The sequence below is a fragment of the Numida meleagris genome, chromosome Z (genome assembly GCF_002078875.1).
Source record: "Numida meleagris isolate 19003 breed g44 Domestic line chromosome Z, NumMel1.0, whole genome shotgun sequence".
NCBI classification, from domain to species: domain Eukaryota; kingdom Metazoa; phylum Chordata; class Aves; order Galliformes; family Numididae; genus Numida; species Numida meleagris.
The window spans coordinates 28,431,747-28,454,883 of record NC_034438.1 but is presented as its reverse complement, the minus strand read 5'-3'; the positions used below and the strand labels follow the sequence as shown (position 1 = coordinate 28,454,883).

The 23,137-nt window shown below is 43.4% G+C and overlaps 1 protein-coding gene across 6 annotated transcripts in view; it reads right to left on the bottom strand.

The window, feature by feature from the left end:
* The window catches only part of KDM4C (lysine demethylase 4C), a 304,885-nt gene that overhangs the window by 276,774 nt on the left and 4,974 nt on the right, over positions 1-23,137 (bottom strand). For all 6 annotated transcript variants that reach the window (XM_021380229.1, XM_021380224.1, XM_021380223.1 and 3 more), the window contains one exon: positions 6,417-6,581. In XM_021380229.1, the coding sequence (XP_021235904.1) occupies positions 6,417-6,560 (144 nt within the window). In that variant the 5' untranslated portion in view covers positions 6,561-6,581. The remainder of the gene's footprint in view (positions 1-6,416; positions 6,582-23,137) is intronic.

Genomic DNA, 23,137 nt, shown 5'->3' with positions numbered 1-23,137 from the left:
AGAATAAATATGAACAGAATAAGTAAAGACAACAGCCTCCTGTGTTAAAGTAGGTCTCATACATTACAAAGGGGCAACCACTCCACAGTCAATGTCTGTATTACAACTCTAAAATACTGAGACATCTGCTACATATTATTGCATGTGCTATTTAAAAAGAAGTCACTTTCACACATGCCTAACCTAAATAGATTACTACTGCTTTGGTCCATTAAAGTCTTCAGTTCATGTATTTCAGCTTCAAAAAGTATACAAGAAAGTTAGAAATCCACAAAACCACAGGTTAAACACTAAGTGTCACTCTTTCTAAAGTGACAGCATGAGTACAATTACTGAGGCTATGTTCATGCAGTAACCTGAGGAATACACACAATCATGCCATTACTCCACTGAGAGAAATTCATTACTTCGCTTTCTAGTGGTTGAAATTTTGCAACCAAGAATGCCAAAAAATAGAAGCTTCCTTCCCTAGACATCCTGAATTTCATACACAAAAATGACTAGTCTACTAGAGTTAACTTTTAGACACCTGGTTAATCTTCAGTACAACAGCAGCCAAAGAGGAGTGTTTAGCATCTGTATCAAGCTGCTGACCAGGTTGCTCAGCTGCTTCAATCTTTCACAGATGCAAAAAGAACAAGTACACAGGAAAAAAAATTACAGGAAATAAATTGTGCTAATTAAGATCTCAAAAATACGCTTGGATGCTTGCATATCCATCTGAAGGTCTGTAGTATCATATCTGATGATATATCTAATATGAATTGTCAGAGAGGTAAAGATCATTTACTTTGTTTTCCTTTAAAATGAAATGGAGGGAGTGCATTTTTTTTTCCAAGTGAAATTGTTTTTTAAATACTATGGCATGGAAAGATTACTTACATTCTAGGAAAAACATAACGCATTGGAAAATTTCAGTCAAAACTATGCCTGCTTTCAAACAAAACTAGTTAACTTTTTGTTGATTTTTTCCAAACATATTACACAATAATATTGGCACCTGCAATAATCTCCTTATATACCCAGAGATAGCAAGGAACACAGTCTATGCATACTTGTTGTTGATTACACAACATACCAAAGGAAACTAGCCACATTCAACAACCATACGTGAATAAAGAAATCACAGTAGCTGGTCAAAGTTTATTTTTCTTTCGGTAGATCCCAATCAAACAGCATTAGAATTCACTAACAAATGAAATAAAAATATTTATGTATTAGTCGACGCTCAGCTGAGCATGAGCCAGAAGTGTGCCCAGGTGGCCAAGAAGGCCAATGGCATCCTGGCTTGTATCAGAAATAGTGTTGCCAGCAGGAGTAGGGAAGTCATTCTCCCTCTGTACTCAGCCCTAGTGAGGCCCCACCTCGAGTACTGTGTCCAGTTTTGGGCCCCTCACTGCAAAAAAGACATTGAGGCCCTGGAGCGTGTTCAGAGGAGGGCAACGAAGCTGGTGAGGGGTCTGGAGCACAGGCCTTATGAGGAGCGGCTGAGGGAGCTGGGATTGTTCAGTCTGGAGAAGAGGAGGCTCAGGGGAGACCTCATCGCTCTCTATAACTACCTGAAGGGAGGTTGTAGTGAGCTGGGGGTCAGCCTCTTCTCTCTTGTAACTAGTGACAGGACGAGGGGGAATGGCTTCAAGTTGCACCAGGGGAGATTTAGGCTGGACATTAGGAAATACTACTTTTCTGAAAGAGTGGTCAGACGCTGGAACAGGCTGCCCAGGGAGGTGGTTGAGTCGCCGTCCCTGGAGGTGTTCAAGAAACGTTTAGATATAGCGTTGAGAGACCTGGTTTAGTGGGGTTATGTTGGTGGTAGGTGGATGGTTGGACTGGGTGATCTTGTAGGTCTTTTCCAACCTAGCTAATTCTATGATTCTATGTAAATAGTATGAAAAAAAAGTATTTTTTTAATGTCAAAGACAATACCACAGAGATATACTCTGCTGCCCACATATATGTTAATATAAGTCGATCTGTTGAGCAACAGACTTGCTATTAAGTTTACTGTTAAAAATAAGGTCTGTAATAGTTTATTCCCACACAAACAAATAGGTTTCATAATATTGTTGACCATAAGAAACAGGAAAAAAGTAAGCCTGACCTCAGTTTATCTTATTTCTATTCCTGTTTATAGAGAAGAATTTGAAAATATCTATCTACACCCTGACCTGAGAAGCCACGAAGAATAAAAGTTTTTAAAAATTTGAGAGGTTCACATCTCAGAAGGTTTGTTTCTCTCCTCTCAATTTTAAATACCTTGACTTTACCCTATTAGCTTAAAATCCCAGTGATGAGGAGAGCTGTTCCTAGTGGCAACTTAAAATAACTAAGTTAGGATTTTTAGACCTGTACTGTGCGCTGTTCATTTCAAAAGTGACTAAACAGATAAGGCACAAATACGATGTAACACTAACTTACATCAGATCTAATCTCTGACAACAACCATCCATTAGGGGAGGAGTAACTACTGTAAGGTTCTGGATATACCACTGCTCAAAGGTATACCTAATGCTTTCTTTGCCTCAGTTTTTACTACTACGACCAATTATTCACCACCTACCCAGACCAGTGGAAGACATAGACAAGGAGTAAAGTGAAACCCTTGTAATACAGGGGGAAACGGTTTGAGGGAAGAAAGGGTTAGAATACAGCTTCAAACAAACAATAAAAGATGGATGTGGGTTAATGGGACAAGGACACCTAGAAGCTGCTTATTAGTGGTTGGAACTGGAGACTACATCCTGAAGAAAAACCAGCTGAAGCTAGATCACCCTCTTCAACTGTGCCAAGATCAAGAGTACACAGTGAGGAAGACATACAGCCTTCATCCCCACAACCACTAGAGATGACCACCAGGAGGCACAATGCATGCTCAAGGGGTGTGACTCTGGGGTGGAGCACATTATAATGATTTCTTGGAATTAATTGCAATAGTCCCTCCCTCCCTCAGGAATGCTATGAATATGTATGCCTTTGATCTTTAAATATGGAAGTTTTCTGCCTTTTGTTGTGCAAGCTAGGATGGGGATACCCCCCTTGCATCCAGTGTGTGGGCTCAGCGCTGTAATAAACATACCTGCTTTATAACCTTCCCCGGTTATAAAGTTTGTTTCCACAAGTCTGGTTAGTGACCTGCTAACTCCACTTGAACACACACAAAGTCATGCAGCTGACTGAGACCCAACCAAGGATACTGATGGAGCTGGCAGAAGTGTTCATCAGGCCACTTTCCTTATTTAGTCCTGGCCAACCATGGAGGTCCCAGCTGACTTGAGCTTAGCGAACATGAGGCCTTTCCACCATGAAGGAGGATCTAGGGCATTACTGGCCTATCAGACTTACTTCTGTACCAGAGAAAGTCATGGAGTAAGTGCTATCACAATGGCACACACAGGAGAACTGGCTGATCAAACTCAATCGATATGAGTTTATGAAAGACAGGTCCTGCTTGACTAACCTGGTCTACTTCTACAGTAATATCACCTGCTTAGGTAGAGAAAGAAAGGCTGTACATGTTGTTTACTTGCACTTTAGCAGAGCATTTGATAGTGTCTCCCACAGCATGCTCCTGGAGAAACTGGCAGCTTACTGCTCAGATAGACGTGCTGTGCGCTGGGCAAAGACTTGTCTGGATGGTCAGGCCCCAAGGGCTCTTCTGAATGGGGTTAAAAGCAGCTGACAGATGCTCACAAGTAGTGTTCCCTAAGGCTCAGTATTGCAGCCAGCCACATTTAACATTTTTATCAATTATCTGGATGAGGAGATTGGGTGCAACCACACTAAGTTCACAGATGACATCACACTGAGTGGGAGTGCTGATCTGCTTGAGGGTAGGAAGGCTCAGCAGGAGGATCTGGATAGTCTGAAGCAATGGACAACAGCCAGTTATACAGCATTCAACAAGGCTAAGAGATGGGTCCACTGCGTGGGTCATACCAACCCCATGCAGTTGTATGGGCTTGGGAAAGAGTTGCTGGCAGAAAAGGACTCAGGGGTGCTGGGCTAACAGCAGCTAAACATGAGCCCAGGTGGCCAAGAAGGGGAATGGCATCCTGACCTGCATCAGAAATAGTGTAGCCAGCAGGACTAGGAAAGAGATTGTCCCTCTATACTCAAGCACTGGTGATGCTGCACATGGAGTACCATCTTCAGTTTTGGTCCCTTACTGCAAGAAAGTTGCTGAGTTGCTCTAGCACATGCAGAAAAGAGCAACAAAGTTGGTTAAAGGACTAGAAATTTATGTGGAGTGGCTGAGAGAATTGGCGTTGCCTATAATGGAAAAAAGGAGAGACATCATCATTCTCTACAACTACCTGAAAGGACATAACAGCAAACAAGTCAGTCTCTTTACTCAGGTGTCATGGTTTTATGATTTTCAGTTATTGGTATTCCACATCATAACATCATGTAGTGAATGTACCTGGTTCTCAGAAGAGAAGGACTACTACATTCCCCACGGCACTTTGCTCCTCTGTTACCATTTTCTAGCTGGAGGGAAAAGATAAAAGCTCGCAGTATAAAAACTTGCAGATCACGAGACCTCAACCCTTTTTCCGCCCGTCTCTCGTCTTGGCAGCACCTCGCTCTCCAGCCGTCTTATCATCGGTAGTAGAGTAAGGCCTACCTTGATTTTGGGACATTCTCTCTCTCTGCATTGGATTTATCAGCTTAAATTGTAATTATATTGTATTATAGTGTGTTGTTTTGCATTCCGATATCTTATTTAGTAAATTAGTTTGTTTCTCCTCAGATTGTTGCCGCTGTTCTTTGCTCTCAGGGCCATCTCCCTACCCTTTTCCCCCTTCCCTGGGACGTGGGCCCGTGGGTCCCCTGTCCCCTTTGTCACGGAATCGGGCCTAACGCCCGTAAACCATTGACAACATATGATAATACTATTTTATGATGTTGGCTTATGACATAAGAGGCAGATACTGGTGGCATGGCAGTCAAGCTTGAAACTTTCCAAGAGTATTCCATTACATTCTGTTGCTGTGTGACAGATGGCAGCAGAGGGGCAGTCTGACAAAATGGCATCTGACATGGTAGTGCATATGAAGCGAAGGTGTGCTACTGAATTTGTCCATGCAGAAAAAAAAAACACTCACTAACATTCATCAGTGCTTGCTGAATGCTTCTGGAGACCAAACAGTAGATATTAGTACAGCGAGGTGGTGGATGGTGTGTTTCAGCACTGGCAACAGCAACACAGAAGGTAAGCCATATTTCAGACAGCCATGCATAGCTGTCACACCATAAAATGAAGAGTGTCTCAAATTGGTGGATTACAACCAGGGAACTATGTATGGAGCTGAATATCAACATCAACATGTTAGAAACAATGGTGGCAATGTTGGAATATCGCAAAGTTTGCACTAGGGGAGCACCATGAATGCTCACACAGGACCACAAAGAACATCACATGCAAGTTTGTCAGGACAGCGGTGACAGTTTCCTGGATTGCAACACTACTGGTGATGAGACACGGTATCACCACAATGAACTGGCATAAAAATGGCAGTCCATGGAGTGGCAATGTGTGAATTCCTCATCAAAGATTAAGCCCTAGCAGGTAAAGTGATGTCTACTGTCTTTTAGGATAGAAAAGGGGTGATCCTTCTTGACTTCCTGCAAACCAGATAAACTATCAACTCTGATTGCTACACCATGACACTGACTAAGCTGAAGGCTTGAACTTACAAAATCAGGACAGAGAAGAAGACAACCTTTCTATTACCACAGTGTAACACTAGGCCTCAGTCCAGACTAAAGACCATGGAGCACACTGCCAATCTTGGCTGGACTGTCCTACCACATCCACAGTATGGTCTGGATTTGGCACACTGTGATTTCCATCCATTTGGTCCAATAAAAACCAGCAATGCGTGGACAACATCTTTCCAGCAACAATGCTGTCACAGTAGCTATGAAACAGTGGGTCAACTCCACTGGTCCACTGAAAAATACTGTTTTGTCGCTGAGAATTAACTCAATCAAATAGTGCTACTGTGTTCTTTGTATCTGTTGTAGTTTCCATGAAAATAAATAGGAGGCACAACTTTTGGAGCAACGTACATATATTATGTTCTTTCCTATATATATATATATATATCCTGCATTACCAAAATTAGTTTAAATCTGCCTTATGAAAAGAACATCTTTTTCTGTTGTAAACAGGTTAAAAATTGAAGGTTGGAAAGAGAAAAGTATCTTCATTCACTTGCGTAACACAAGCACTACAACCACAAAAACAGACCAGCATCCAATTCACTGAAATTCATATGCAAAAATGTTATAAGCTAATAAGATCAGTTTTGCAATCAGTAAAATAAAAGTAATAGGAAATATGTGTTAGGAACAACTTTCCTTCTATATTACGTTTACCTTTATATTTAGTAATAATTTCATGTTATGTTTACCTTTGCAACTCCGGCCCTATGAGCACCTTGTGATTCCATGTATGCTAAGTATTTGTTGAACTCCCTGAATTCATCCATTGAAGGCCTGAAAGTCATGATTTTGCAGCTTGGGTTTGGAGGACTGTCAGACACGACCGCCGCCATTGTGGTTCACTTTCAATCCAGCTGAAAAATAAAATAACATACACTGAAGAGAATAACCTTCTGTTAAACAGCATCGGAGATTCAACAAATGTTTCTAACAGGAAAAAGTTTTGAAGATTCCAGAGTATTATAAAAGGCACAAACAAAATATTTACTTTTCCTCCCCACTCCTTTAAAACTACTCAGCCCCTACCCCAAATGCACATTTACCATAAGCAATAGTTACGTAAAAATCCAGTACAAACCTCTTGCTGTTTTTACAACACACTTTCTCAACTTTACATTTAACACCAAACTAGCAACCTTCCGTATCGGAGCATTCACAGCTTGCTGCACTTCTCTGTGTAGATACTTACATTACACAGGTATAATCTAGAGTAACAAAACTATGCGTATTACTAATCGCACTTAGTTCATGAGGAAACTGGTTACTGACTTTCCAATCACACTGCAAATGTAGGTAAAGAGTACCTGGATTTTCTAACACATGTCAGCACTTCAATAGAACTGTATCAGTCTAATCGCCAAGTGGCAACAAGATGTCCATCTACAAAATTATTCCTTAATCTTACAAAAAAAAAAAAAATCCTCACTCCAAAACACAACTCAGCTTTGACTAGCTTTTTCAGTGATTTTGCTGTCTCATTTCTCATTCAAGGAAAGGGCAGATGTAGCACTGAGGGACATGGTATAGTGGACATGGTGATGTGCTTGACTAGATGATCTTAGTGGTCTTTTCCTTAACAATTACATGATTTTATCCATCTGCAAAACATACGTATCCATGGTTTTGTTACCACATCATGTCACCTTACATATTGCTTGTATGTTAGCATATTAGCCAGTAACTTCATTAGCTTCACATCTCTCTTAGCTTGGGTATGAATCACTTAAAAAGAACTTCTATGTAGTTTTCCTGTAAGTCTTCGCATGTTTCACTCTCCTACTAGCATTCAAACATTCAGCCTGCTTTTCATGTCCTTATTTTATGCTTTTGCCTTCCTATTTCTCCCAAACGACCACTCTCCATTTTTAACATTAAGATTTCTTTCTTCCACACTCCTCTCTTTTCTACCCTCCACCCTACATTAATTTTCATCCCTAACTGAAACTAACTAGATTTCTGCACATCTCCAATGATTAAAAATCAGTACCATTTTAATTTGGGGTTATTTTTGTATTTAAATTATGATTATGAGGTCCATATAGGCAAGCACACCCCAACATATAAAACAGAAATACCTTTCCCTGGTGGTAAACACATGCCATGCATCTAACACACCCTTCACTTAGTCTCATCCATTAAAGATCCACGTACAAATTTGTTATGATGACCAGTTCCAAGTCAATGAGATTAAGTTACAACCAAAGTTAAAGCTTGTTTTGCTTGTATAGATTGTGTCATGTAGCATCCAGAGCTTATTGTTCACAGTGCTTCACTGACAATAAAGTGACATTGGAAAGACAATGAAACAGGGTAGTTGACCAGTGTTTAGACTTTCAGTTTCATACGTGCACATGAGTGCAGCATATTCAAACACACCACCTCTAAAAAAAATATTTACTGGCAAAAAAATTAATAACCTGTCATTATCCATCATTTCACACCTTTAAACTGCTTCACTGACTGTTATGCAACACAGCCTGCAGTCATCAGTTATTTTTTCCAGAGGGACCTAGACAGGCTTGAGCAGTGGACCAAGGAGAACCTCATGTGGTTCAACAAATCCAAATGCAAGGTCTTCACCTGGATCAAGGCAACCCTCGCTACCAACACAAGTGGCACGATGAAAGGATTGAGCATAGCCCTGCCAAAAAAGACCTGGAGGTACTGGTGGATGGGAAGCTGGACATGAGCCAGCAATATGCCCTCCCAGCCCAGAAAGCCAACTTTTTTTTGACCGTGGGGCAATTTACATGGCACCTGGTATGATGGCTGCAGATGGAACTCACCTGTCTCCAAGGGGTAAAAGGATCGTAGCCCAAGAACTGGCGGGACTCACTGAAAGGTCCTTAAACCAGGAACGAAGGGGGGAAGGGACAAAATGAGGGCCACTGGGGTTGAGCGGATAGTTTGAGGGTTCATATCGAACTTGATGAGTGGAGCAGATGGAGTACAAAGGGATGGAGAAGGGCAGGGGGATGCTGTTGCTCTAGGGGATCCTAGATCCTCTAGAAAGGCGGTGAGACAGAAAGCCCAGCTGAAGTGCCTTTATATCAATGCATGCACCATGGGAAATAAGCAGGAGGAGTTGGAAACCGTGATGCACTTGAAAAGCTATGACCTTGTTGCTATCACGGAAACATGGTGGGATGACTCCCATAACTGGAATACCGCCACTGAGGGGTATCAGCTCTTCAGAAGCGATAGGTGAAGTAGGAAGGGTGGGGGAGTTGCCCTCTATGTCAAAGAGAGGATAGACTGTTAGGAGCTCCTTCTGAGAAACAGTCAGGTACAGGCTGAGATCCTGTGGGTTAGAATTAGGGATAAGACTAATAAAGGCCAGCTGGTAATAGAGGTATACACAGGCCACCTGAACAAGGGGAGCCTGTTGATGAGGCCTTCTTGCTTCAGCTGGAGGCATTGTGCACACAGGCTCTCATCCTGGCAGGGGACTTCAATCATCCAGATATCTGTTGGAAAAACCACACAGTGAGCTGCAAGAGATCCAGGAGATTCCTGGAATCCATTGATGATAACTTTCTGGTTCAGGTATTGGACAGACTGACCAGAGACAAAGCATTAATGGACCTGCTGCTCACCAATGTGGAGATCATTAAAGGCGTTAAGTCTGGAGGCAGCCTGGGCTGCAGTGATCATGCACTGGTTGAGCTCGTGATCTCAAGGAATGTGGGCCTGGCAAAGAGTGGGGTCAGAACCCTGAACTTCAGAAGAGAGAATTTTAGGCTGTTCAAGGAATTGTTGGCCGAGATCTCCTAGAATGCTGTCCTTAGAAACAAAGATGTTGAGGAAAGCTGGCTACTCTTCAAAGATGCCTTTCTGAGAGCACAAGAGCTCTCTGTCCCTCTGAATAAGAAAGCGGGCAGAGGAGGCAGGAAACCAGCATGGCTTAGCAAGGACCTGCTGGGCAAACAGGGCAAAGAAAGGTACACAAAAGCTTTGGAAACAAGGGCGTGTCACCTGCCAAGAATACAGGAATGCTGCCTGGACTTGCAGATATGAGATCAGGAAAGCCAAGGCACAGGCAGAACTGAACTTGGCGAGGGATGTTAAAAACAATAAGAACATTCTACCAGTATATTGGCCAGAAGAGACAGGCCAAAGCAAGTGTACCTCCTTTGCTAAATGTAAAAAGAGAGCTGGCTTCAACAGATGTGGAGAAGGCTGAGGTACTGAATAAGTTATTTGCCTTGGTCTCCCCTGGCAGCTACGATTCTAGTATTTCTCATATTCCTGAACCCTGCATTCCTAAATCTCTAGGTGGGAATTGGGGGAGGAAGTCCCCCTCCACTGTAAGAGTAGAGCAAGTCTGAGACTGCCTCATGAGACTGAATGCGTACCAGTCTATGAGGCCGGATGATATCCATCCCACGGCTCTGAAGGAGCTGGCTGAGGTGGTTGCTGAGCCACTCTCCATCATATTTGAAAAGTTGTGGCTGTCAGGTGAGGTCCCAGGTGACTGGAAAAAGGGTCACATCTCTCCCATTTATAAAAAAAAAAAGGGAGGAAGGAGGAGCCGGGGAACTACAGGCTGGTGAATCTCACCTCTGTGACTGGGAAGATTTCGGAACAGATCCTCCTGGATGACATGCCAGACCACACGAGAAATGAGCATGTGAACTAAGACAGCCAGCATGGCTTCACCAGGAGGTCATGCCTAACCAATCTGGTGGCGTTCTATGACGAAGTGACAGCACTGGCAGACAAAGGGAAGGTGACCAATGTCATTTACCTGGACTTGTGCAAGACCTTTGACATGTTCCCCACCATATCCTTACCTCCAAACTGGAGAGGTGTGGATTTGATGGGCGGTCCACCCAGTGAGTAAGGAACTGGTTGAAAGGCTGCAGACAAAGAGTGGTGATCAATGGTTCTATGTCCAGGTGGAGGCCGGTAATGAGCGGTGTCCCCCAGGGGTCTGTATTGGGACCGGTGCTCTTGCACATCTTTATCAATGACATCAGTGATGGAATTGAGTGCGCCCTCAGCAAGTTTGCTGATGACACCAAGCTAAGTAGTGCGGTTGACACAATGGAAGGAAGGGATGCCATTCAGAGGGACCTCAACAGACTCAAAAGGCGGGCCTGGGTGAATCCAATGAGGTTCAACAAGCAAAGTGCAAGGTTTTGCACTTGGGCCGGAGGAAGCCCAGGCATACATACAGACTGGGAGGAGCAATCCTTGAGAGTAGCCCTGCAGAGAAGGACCTGGGGATCCTGGTGGAAGAAAAACTCAGCATGAGCCAGCAGTGTTCTCTTGCAGCTCGGAAAGCAAATGGTATCCTGGGCTCCATCAGAAGAGGAGTGGCCAGCAGGGAGATGGAGGTGACTGCCCCTCTCTGCCCTCATGAGGCCCCATCTGGAGTACTGTGTCCAGGTCCAGGGCCCCGGATACAAGAAAGACAGGGAACTGTTGGAGAGGCTCCAGAGAAGGGCCACTAAGATGATCAGAGGGCTGGAGCACCTCCCCTACAAAGACAGGCTGAGGGAGCTGGGCTTGTTCAGCCTGGAGAAGAGAAGGCTGTGGGGTGACCTCACTGCAGCTTTCCAGTACCTAAAGGGAGCCTATGAACAGGAGGGCAGTCAACTCTTTATGAGGGTAGATAATGGCAGGACAAGGGGAAAGGGTTTTAAGTTGAAGGAGGGAAGATTTAGGTTGGATATCAGGGGGAAGTTCTTTACCAAGAGAGTGGTGAGGCGCAGGAACAGGCTGCCCAGGGAGGCTGTAGATGCCTCATCCCTGGAGCTGTTCAAGGCCGGGTTGGATGGGGCCCTGGGCAGCCTGGTCTAATATCAGATGTGGAGTTTGGCAGCCCTGCCTGAGGGAGGGGGGTTGGAGCTTGATCTCCAACCAAGTCTCCAAGCCAAACCTGAGCAACCACAGGAGGCACCAGTATTGGCGTCAGCTGCCCCTGTGGAAGGACAGAAATGGAAACGGGAGTCCTTGCAGCTGGAATGGATGGAAGAAGCAGAGGAAATAGAGGAAGATCCAGGGGAGGGGCCCTCCCCAAAACCATTGTCACCAAGAAAGGCAATGGAAAAAACAAAGAGACATGGAGAGGAGAGTGAGGAGGAGGACGTCACCGTTACAACTGTTCGCCAACCTCTGAAAATGACTGAGAACCAAGGCTCAAGAAAGGAGTTTACGCAGCACCCAAACGAAACCACTGCCACCTGGTAGCTTTGGTGTTGGGACAACGGGGCTAGCAGTGTGTTTCTAAATGGTAGCAAAGCTCACCAGCTAGGAAGAGTTGCCAGAGACTCAGCCACTGACAGTCGGATTAGTAGATGTCTGGATGGAGCTGCCACCCTTTGGGAACCAGTGTCATTAGCCGTGAAGGAAAGATATCCCTTCAAAGATGATCTGGAGCCTGAGATGAGAAAGTGGGACACTGCTGAAAAGGGCATTCAGTATTTGAGAGAAATAGCTGTGGTTGAGATGCTGTATGATCCCAGGTTTGTTCCTAGCAACCCACGCCAGGATCATGATCCCAAGAGAGTTAGAAGTATGCCAGATATATGGCAGAAACTCACCAAAACAGCACCAGAAAGGTATGCCAGCACACTGGTAGTCACGTTTGATAGATATGAGGACCAACAGAGAAGACCCTCAGTTTTTGAACTGATTATTACACTCCAAAACTTTGAGCAAAAACTTCCCTCATCCCACGCCTCTATTTCAGCCATCTCAAAAGTAACAGAAAGACTGGGTAAAGTGGATAAGGTGATAGATAAAATGGAGAAGAAGCAGGATGGTATGATGAAGGATTTGTCCCTCTTGATGGATTGTGATGAACCTGTAGCAGTATCAGAAACACCTGATGGAGATCAGGATGATCAGAAGAGCCTACTGAAGAACCTGATCAAACTGACTGAAGGTGATGAACTCTCCTCCTCATCTGTATCATCAAAAATCTCAGCTATCAAAGGCAGGTGCCTTCCTGCTCAAGCAAATGACAGTGGTAGATCTATGGCATGTGCCGCCTTGTGGAGTTACTTACGTGAGTGTAGTAGGCATGTTACTGAGTACTCGGGCTGTAACGCTGAAGGCCCTTGCTCATATGCTTGCTATTGGTTCACCTACTTTACTTGAACCCGTGTCGTAAGAAGGAGAGGCTGTCCTTCTTTGTTTTCATAACAAGGTGTACAACAACTCCGTGTATGGCCTTTCGGAACAGAGTGGCCAGAGCGGGATATTCAATATGATTGGCCAGGGGCCTGCATGAGCTTCTGGAACAGTCTAGTAAAAGATAAGATATACTATATAGTTTTGTAGCTTTTAACAATAAACGCCATTTTGCCGCTCATCATATTGATGTGTAAATGCGACGAGGTGACCGGGGACAGAAAGTAGTCCTTGCGGGCAGGGTGACAAGTTACGAACGGAATATCATATGTGGTGGTCTTCACTACACGTGAGCATGCAGAAGACATAAAGAAATGGCATAAGAAACCCACTCCTGTACTACGAGCATGGCTGAGAGAATTACAACGCAGATTAACCACCGATGAAATTGCTGAAGTTACTACAGGTAACCAATAGAGGGGCCCTGGCCTCAATCAGGGGAGGGAAAGGAATAACAGAGTTTATTGGACCGTGTGGATTCGATGTCCTGGCACTTCAGACCCACAGAAATACGAGGCACTGGTGGACACTGGTGCACAGTGCACTCTGATGCCCTTGAGTCATGAAGGGACAGATTTGATTTATATTTCTGGAGTGACTGGGGGCTCTCAAGAATTGACTGTGCTGGAGGCAGAAAAAAGCCTTACTGGTAAAGACTGGCAGAAACATCCTATTGTAACTGGTCCAGGGGCTCCGTGTATACTTGGCATTGATTTCCTCAGAAGGGGGCATTTCAAGGATCCTGTGCCATAGACACAGACAACATTAAGCAGTTGTCTGTTTTGCCTAGCCTGTCAGAAGATCCATCTGTTGTGGGGTTGCTACAAGTAAAAGAGCAACAGGTACCGACTGTCACAAAAATGGTGCACAGGCAGCAGTACCACACCAACAGGGATTCCTTGCTCCCCATTCATAAGTTGATTAGTCAACTAGAGAGCCAGGGAGTGATCAGCAAAACTCACCTTTTAACAGCCCCATATGGCTAGTGTGTAAAGCCAGTGGAGAATGGAGGCTGACGGTAGACTACCGCAGCCTGAATGAAGCCACACCCCCACTGAGTGCTGCTGTACCAGACATGCTAGAACTCCAGTATGAACTGGAGTCAAAAGCAGCCAAGTGGTGTGCCACCACTGACATTGCTAATGCTTTCTTTTCCATTCCTCTGGCCACAGAATGCAGGCCACAGTTTGCTTTTACCTGGAGGGGCATTCAGTATACCTGGAACCATTTGCCCCAAGGGTGGAAACATAGCCCAACCATTTGCCATGGGTTGATCCAAACTGCACTGGAACAGTGCAGTGCCCCCGAGCACCTGCAGTACACTGATGATATTGCTGTGTGGGACAATACAGCAGAGGAAATTTTCAAGAAAGGAGAGAGAATAATCCAAATCCTTCTGCAAGCTGAGATCTTAGCTGCCTATGAGGCAGTTCAAGCTCCTTCCGAAGTAACTGGTACCAAAACACAGCTTCTAGCACTTCGACTGCTGGTGCTCCTTTGTCTTCCCCAGGGCATGGGTCCATGGGTTCCCTGCCGCGTTAACCATGGGACCAGTCCAGGCCGGCCCCTGAACCACCGACACTTTTTTTCTCCTTTCTCTCTTTTCCAGGCCGGTGGGCCTGCTGTCCCCCTATCACAGACACAGATCCATAGAAAACGCCGTGACAACAGGAACCACACTCATCAAGTTCAATAATGGGAGGGACCCTGGTGGAAGTGGCAGAAGAGACCTTCTGAAGTCCTACTGGACACCAAGTTACCATGAATGATAGAATCATTAAGGTTGGAAAAAAGCCTAGCCATCAATCCATCACTGTAATACTAAACCACAACACTCTATGAGATATCTACCTTTTCTTGAAAACTTCCAGAAACAGTGACTCCACCACCTTCCTGGGCAGCCTGTTCCAAGGCACTACCATTCTTTCCAAGTTGAAATTTTTCCTAATATCCAATTTGAACCTCCCTTGGAGCATTTTGAAGCCATTACCTCTACTCCTATTGCTGTTACCAGGGAAAACAGGTCAACTCCCACCGCGCCATAACCTCAGGCAGTTGTAGCAAGAGATGAGGTCTCCCCTAAGCTTCCTCTTCTCGAGACTAAACAATCCCAGTTCCCTCAGCCGCTACTCGTAAAACTTGTGCTCCAGATCCCTCACCAGCTTCGCTGCCCTTCTTTTAGACACATCCCAGGGCCTTGATGTCTTTCTTGTAGTGAGGGGCCAAAAAGTGAATGCAGTACTCAAGGCATGGCCTCACCAGCGTCAAGTACAGAGGGACAATCACCTCCCTGGTCCTTCTGGCTACACCATTTCTGATACAATCCAGGACATCACTGGCCTTCTTGGTCATCTAGGCACAGTGCTAGTTCATGTTCAGATGGCTGTCAGCTAATACCTCAGGATCCTTTTCCACCACACAGCTTTCCAGCCACTCTGCCCTAAGCCTGTAGAGATGCATGGAGTTTTTGTGAGCCAAATGCAAGGCTTGGCAATTGGTCTTGTTATCAGCAAGAACCGGCAATGTGGCCTTATTATTATAGAAGGTGAATGATACCCTGGGCTTCATTAGACTTAAGTACTGCTGGCACGCTGAGGGAAGTGGTACTTTCCCTCTACTCAGCATTGGTGAAGATACACCTGAAGTACTGAGCCCACAGCTCAACCACCAGCGGACAGAAACATAATGGAATGAGTCTAGCAGAGGGCCACCAAGATGAAGAGATGGGAGCACCTCTCCTGTAAGAAAAGGCTTAGAGAGCTGGGACTGTTCAGCGTGGAGAAGGAAAGGCTCAGGAAGTGTGAGGTGTCTTTATGCGAATACTCACTCAACAGGAAGGAGTGATGAAGTCTGGCTCTTTTCAGCAGTGCCGAGTGACTGGACTAACAGCACAAATTTAAAAAAAAAAATCAGGAAACTCGATCTGAACAAGAGAAAAAAAACTTCTTTTTGACTGTTAGAGCAAACACTGGAAGAGATTGTTCAGTGAGATTGTGAAGCCTCCATCTTTGGAGGCATTCGAAGACCAACTGAATAGACTGATGATCAGCATGCTCTAGCTCACCCTCCTGGAGCAGCTGGGTGGACTAGACTTTCTCAAGAGATAACTTCCAACTTCAGAGAGTACAGTTCCATAATCCAATTCATATGCAGACACAAAGATGACAGAGCTAGACTCAGCTGTGTCCAGTGCCAGCGTAAGAGGCAACAGGCATAAACCAACTATAAAATATTCAAAATGAAGGCCTTCATATTCAGTTATATTACCTTCTAATACACTATGTAATTCTCTCAAGGACTTTGTGGAATATGAGTGTTCTAGATACTTTCTCCCACACACAAATTCAGCTATCTACTGTCTAATCATTAAAATAAAATATTAAAATAGCATGACATAAAATTCAGAATAAAAGCTAAGAGGCCTTCAGAGTTGTTACTGGTGGGAGTTTTTTGTTGCTTTTGGGGCTGTAGGTGTTTTTTTTTTTTTCAATCAAGTGCATGACAAAGGCGCCATTGTAACACAAAATTCACATTGCAATCACATTATTACTGCCTTAACTATTCCACTTAAAGCGTATGCATAACTACCTGTTCTGTGATACTACCCAGCTGTACAATCTAAGAAATAAGGTTCTTCGAATGCTTTTATTTAACACTATGCAATAAAAATATGTGAAACAATAGTACATATATGAAGTTAGAGAAACAAGGGCATTACATCCATTTTAGCTGCAAAATATAAAAGAGAAAGTAGTAACATGTAGGCATGGATTTTTACAGCTATTTTAAAACCATAATATCAACACTGTAATTAGACATTTTCTGTCCCCACTGCAAGACAGAATTGTATGTTGATAAGGTTGTCCATGACTATCAAGAAAAGTGGATGGTAATACAAACAAAGGAGAAGACATATTCCATGCAAATTAGTACTTCGCATAACACTGATATAAATAAGCTTTATGGCTAATCACAAGAAAGCTACAGGCAAACAAGCTCAAGATAACTATGTGTCTGATCCAATAAACTGCAGTTTGTCCATAAACCTTGAATTTATTGGTGACCAAGGAGTTTGCCTACATTTCAAAATATGTGATAAAAGAGAACATAATTTACATAAAATGTAGATATGTAACTCGTCCAATATTGCCAGCTAAAGGGCCATAATAGGGTTTAACATCTTTTATTTTAAAAAAGTTTCTAGCCGAAGTCACAAACTACATCCTTCAAATGACCAACCAGTAGACAGCTAATGCTACAACACCCATCTAACATTACAGAAAGTGGAAATACAAGGTCAGCAAAGGTCAAGCACCCACAGCTATTTCAGTATATGGCCTCAGGAACCTAAGGAATACAATTCAAAATGTCAAAGCACAACACTGGAAAAACTCAGAAGATGATGAAATCTACTGAATGCTACAGATACAGGTTCAGCAGAGAATGGCATCAGAACAGCCCTGAGAAGGATTTGGGAGTGCTGACTGATGAAAGATCCAACGTGAGCCAGCAGTGTGCACTTGCAGCCTAGAAGGCCAACCGTATCCTGGGTCGCATCAAGAGAAGCGTGACCAGCAGGTCGAGGAAGGTGATTCTGCCCCTCTACTCTGCTCTCGTGAGACCCCACCTGGAGTCCAGTTCTGGAGCCTGCAATACAAGAATGATATGGAGTTGTTGGAGCCGGTCCAGAAGAGGGCCACTAAGATCATCAGAGGGCTTGGAGCAACTCCCCTACAGGGACAGGCTGAGAGCTGGGGCTCTTCAGCCTCGAGAAAAAAAGGCTCTGAGGAGACCTTATAGTGGCCTTCCAGTACCTGAAGGGGGCCTACAGGAAAGCTGGGGAGGGACTTTTTACAAGGGCAGGTAAGGACAGGATGAAGGGAAATGCCTTTGAAGTGGAAGAGGGTAGATTTAGACTAGGTATTAGGAAGAAATTCTTTACTGTGAGGTTGGTGAGACACTGGAACAGGTTGCCCAGTGAGGTTGTGAATGCCCTCTCCCTGGAAGCACTCAAGGCCAGGCTGGATGGGGCTTTGAGCAACCTGGTCCAGAGGGAGGTGTCCCTGCCTATAGCAGGGAAGCTGGAACTACATGATTTTAAAGGTCCATTCCAACTAAAACCACTCTATGATTCTACCAGTATTTACATAATCCAAAATGCACACATTTTTCAGCAGTTAAAATAACAGTGGGAAATGCTTTTTAAATGAATGTTGACTTAATCTACATAGCTTGTATGAAAATAAACTTTGTTTTTCTATGTACATTAACAACTAGGGCAAAGAGGTGATGAAAGACTAACAAACCTCTTAGGGGCTTGCCAAAGCAAAAGAGAAAAGAAAAAAACAGAAAGGAAAGGAAGAAAAAGAATAACATTCTTCATGCTTCAGCATTGTAACTCAGGCTTGTTATGGGAGACTCTTAATTACACCTACAGCACAGAAGTTTACCACACTGTATGCTTGAACAAACACCAAACATTCATACAGAATAAAACGCAGAATCTATAGGATTGTTTTTGCTATATTCTAAAACACGAAAGGACCTCCATATACAGCCACAGCCAGCTGATTCTCAACTACTCAAATTAGCATCAGGCAGCTACCACTTCTAGCTTTCCCTGAGCAATCAGTGGACCGATCTTCCATCATGTCCACATCTTACAAAAACATGAAACAATGGCTGAGCAACTGGCTCATGGGTTGGGTTCAAAGAGTAATACTAAATGAGGTTACATCAGTCACAAAAGGGGCTCCATTTTAGGGCTATTTCTCTTCAATGTTTTTGCAAATGACTTGGATGTAGGACTAAAAGGTGTTTTGAGCATGCCTGCTGATACCAAATTGGGAGGAGCTTCTGAGCCCATCAAGGGTGAAGAGGCCTCACAGAGAGATCAAGACAAATCAGAGAGCTGGACAATCACCAACCACATGAAGTTTAACAAAAGCAAATGCCAGATTCTGAACCTGCAAAGGGGCAACTGTGACTATATGTACAGATGGGGGGGATGAGAGCTGGGGAGCAGCCCCACTAAAAGAGGTTCGGGGGTCCTGGTTGACAGCAAGTTGAACATGAGTCAACAGTGTGCCCAGGCAGCCAGGAAGGCCAACCATATCTTGGGGTGCATCGAGCACTGCACTGCAGCTGGTCGAGGGAAGTGATTGTCCTGCTCTACACTGCTTTGGTGCAGCCTCACCTTGGGTACTGTGTGCAGTTTCAGGCACCACAGTACAGAAAGGGCACAGAACTACTACAAAGCATTCAAAGTAAAGCTACAAAGATGGCAAAAGGTCTAGAGGGGAAGACATAAGGATCAGCTGACTGGACTCCAGGGAATGGCTTGGAGATGCAACACAGGAGGTTCAGGTTGGATATCAGAAAAAGGTTCTTCACTGAAAGGATGGATGGGCATTGGATGGATGGGCTCCCCAGGGAAGTGGTCATCACACCAAGCTGTTGAAGTTCAATAAGTATATGGACAACACCCTCAGACACACAGTTTCATTTTTGAATGGCACCCCAACTACCTGTACTGGACATTCAAAGGGAGAGTCCCATCCACACATCATGCAACTGATATTGCGTGGAGTAAGTGGGTCACACTCAAAGTGGGTTCAAATAAGGAATCCCAGTCATCCAGGAATCTTATAAGTGATTATGGCCTGGCCCAAAAACAAAGATTTTGGAATATTGACAGAAAAGGAGCTGATGTGCCAAAGAGGCTCCCTATATAATAAACTGCAGAAAAATGACAAGAAATATGTCCTCATCACTGATGGGTCCTGTTGCATTGTGGGAAAGCATCAGAGGTGGAAGGCTTCTGTATGGAGTCCTACACAACAAGCTGAAGAAGCTTAGATTTCTGGTGGACTTGAACATGGGCACTACTGCACAAATAATACGTGAATGTGGAACATGCACTGCAATTAAACAAGCCAAGGAGATAAAGCCTATGTGGTATGCAGGACAATGGCTGAAATAAAAATACGGGAAGGTCTGGTAGATTGACTGTATTATACTCTCACAAACCTGCCATGGCAAGCACCATGTGTTTACAATGGGGAAGTAATCACCAGATGGCTCTCATGCCCATGCTGGGCACTATAAGGACTGCTGTGGTTTAATCCAGCAAGTAGCAAAGCACCACGCAGTTGTTCGCTAATTCCTCCATCCCCAGTGGGATGGGGGAAGTTAAAAAACAAAATAGTTTTTTTCAACCCACAAGTTCAATTTACTAATACAGAAAAAGGAAGAGGGGAAAAAGAATAATAGTTACGACAATAATACACATATATACAAAACAAGGTATGCACAGGCAATGCTTACCACCCACCAAATGATGCCTAGCTAGACCCCAAACAGGGGCCGCCCATCCAGTCAACTCCTCCCCATTTCGTATTTTTTTCTTACAATACCATGTGGTATGGAATATCCCTTTGTTCATTTTAGGTTAGCTGTCCTGGTTCTGTCACCTCTCTACTTCTTGTAGCCCCTCAGCGGCAGGACAGTACAATAAGCTGAGAAATGGAAATGTCTGTGGCTTTGTACAGTACTCTTAGCAACAATTAAAATATCAGTGTGTTAAAAGAATATTGTTCTCCTAAAGCCAAAACACAGCATCATACCAGATACTATCAAGGAAAAAAGTCAGCTCTGTCCCAGCTGAACCTCAGATAGATGGTCCTGTATGGAGACACAAGTTAGATTCAATGATCCTTGTGAGTCCCTTTCAACTCAAGATAGTCTATGACTCTATACTGTATTATTAAATATGGTGGAAGAGTTACCTGTTGAAACACGTATGTTTCCATAAAAAAATTCCCTCATTCCCTCACAAGAACACAGAATATATTATTTCCAGAAGTGGGAGAAATCTTCCATATTTAATTTATTCAATACATAAAAGAGAAACCTCAAACTAGCAATTTCATTTAATTAAATTACAAGCAAATTCACACTGCTAGAAAACTCACAACTGAAGTAAAATGAAACCCATTGGAAAAACAGCACGCGTGGATAGCACTGTGGATAGCTTAAGCATGTGAAAACCTGCTTTAACTTGAAGTCTTTCACTATATGAAACCAGTCTTCAGTATTATAGTATTCTCTCTCAGCCTTACAACTAAGCCGCCAGATCTCTGAACACTACACACTTCTTTCTTCTAATATTCAATGAACTAACCAGTATTTTGAGTTCCATCCCTCACCAGCAGGGAATCAGAGTTTTCTGGATTTAATTACACTAGACTTGACATATCACTCTTCCAAAGATGTTTGTGGAAGGTATCTCTTGACTGCCAAGCAGTGCCAACACTGGCCCCTGCGTCTGGGGAAGAAAAACCACATCTATCATTACAGGTTAGAAGCTGACATGCTGGAAGGAACTCTGCTGAGAAGAACCTGGGCATCCTGGTGGACAACAGGTTGACCACGAGCCAGCAGTGCAATCTTGTGACTAAGATGACCATTGGTAGTCTAGGATGCATTAAAAAGAGCACAACCAGCAGGTCGAGGGAAGGGACCCCCTGCATTCTGCCCTGGTGAGGCCTCATCTGGAGCACTGTGTCCAGTTCTGGGCTCCTCAGTTCAAGAAAGACAGGGAACTTCCAGAGAGAGTTTAGCAAAGGGCCACAAAGATGACTGGGGAGATAAACACGGCCCCTTATGAGGAAAGGCTGAGAGACCTGGGACTGTTCAGCCTGGAGAAGGCTGAGGGGGTGTTTTATCAAAGCTTATAAATATCTAACAGGCAGGAGCCAAGTGAATGGGGCCATGCCCTTTTCAGTGGTGCCCAGTGACAGAATGAGGGGCCGTGGGCAGAAAGTGGAACACAGGAAGTTCCACCTAGACATGGTGGACTTACTTTGAAGAAAAAGACTTGACTTTGAAGGTGACAGAACACTAGAACAGACTGCCCATAGAGATTGCAAAGTCTCCTCTGGAGATACTAAAAACTCACCTGGACACATTCCTACGTCTCTACAGAACCTGCTCTAGCAGGGAGGTTGACTAGATGTTCAGAGGTCCCTTCCAACCCCTACGATTCTGTAATTATTCTTATTTTTATCCCTCTCCTGCAAAGATTTCATGCACACTAACAATGGAACTGTAATTCATTTCAGGAAGAATCAAATCATCCTGAGAAGAAAAAATTTTAAGTAGCTAACAACTAGAATCCATATTTTTGGAAAAAAAATACATGTATTTTAAAAGAATAACTTTTTTTTTTTTTACAGAACTTGAAGAAAATGATCAATTTTTTTCATGAACCTTCTAGTTGCAGAGTCCATTCTGAGGAAAAAAAAGGTTTCTACAAGCTCTGCAAAAGTTAGAAAGGAGACAAGAAGTCTCAATCTATACTAATAGCAAACTTATTGAACTTATAGAAACTTATAGAAAACAAACAGCAACTTATAACGCAAGTAAAAATAAATTACTGGATGAACTTATAGAGTTTTTATCATAAATTTTAAAAAATAAAAGGTTCACTCCTGTATTTTTCTACATATTTTTTTTTTAGAAGTTTCTAGGCTTAGTTTCAAAGTAAACTCCACTTGACTCCCCATATTGCTTTGCAAAACAAACTCAAAGGTGTTAGGTACTGCAACAGCGCACAATCCATGACAAGCTACATTAATGATTTTCAGTTAATCAGAAACACAGTAGAACAGTTTGCTTATGCAACTATTACTGAGCATGCAAATAATTATGAAACCAATCTGATTTTGCATAGTTGTCTGAACTGTTCCTGTAGTGACTGTACATGCAAATTGTGTAACTAGTACATGTTCCTGGCCTGGAAAAAGATAAATTAGATTCTATCTATCAGGAACTCTAAAACAGTAATTTGTGCTCTTGACCTCATTAACAGTTGAATAAAGGCACTGGCCACAGTGTTTTGAGTTCATGAAATGAGGTATTTGTAACTTAAATCTCATGATAAGGCATATATCCATCAGCTATCCAGCACTCACCAGGAAAAATAAATTTAAGTTTGAAATGATAGGAGTACTAAAGTATTTGATTATGGAAGCTTAAAAAACTTGGAATCTAGATGGGTGAACTTACTGTAAAGCTCTCACTATCCTCTCAACTTGACTCTAGGTGGTTTGACAAATTTCAAGTTTGTGTTTCTATGTCCTGGTACTACCTCTAAAGCAATTATTTCCAAAACAGAAAAACAACCTTTTTTGAATCCAGAAGTACTGAACTGGGAAACGACCTGAATTCATTCTGTAACTATTCATCACTCATGCCATGCTTGCAGTAT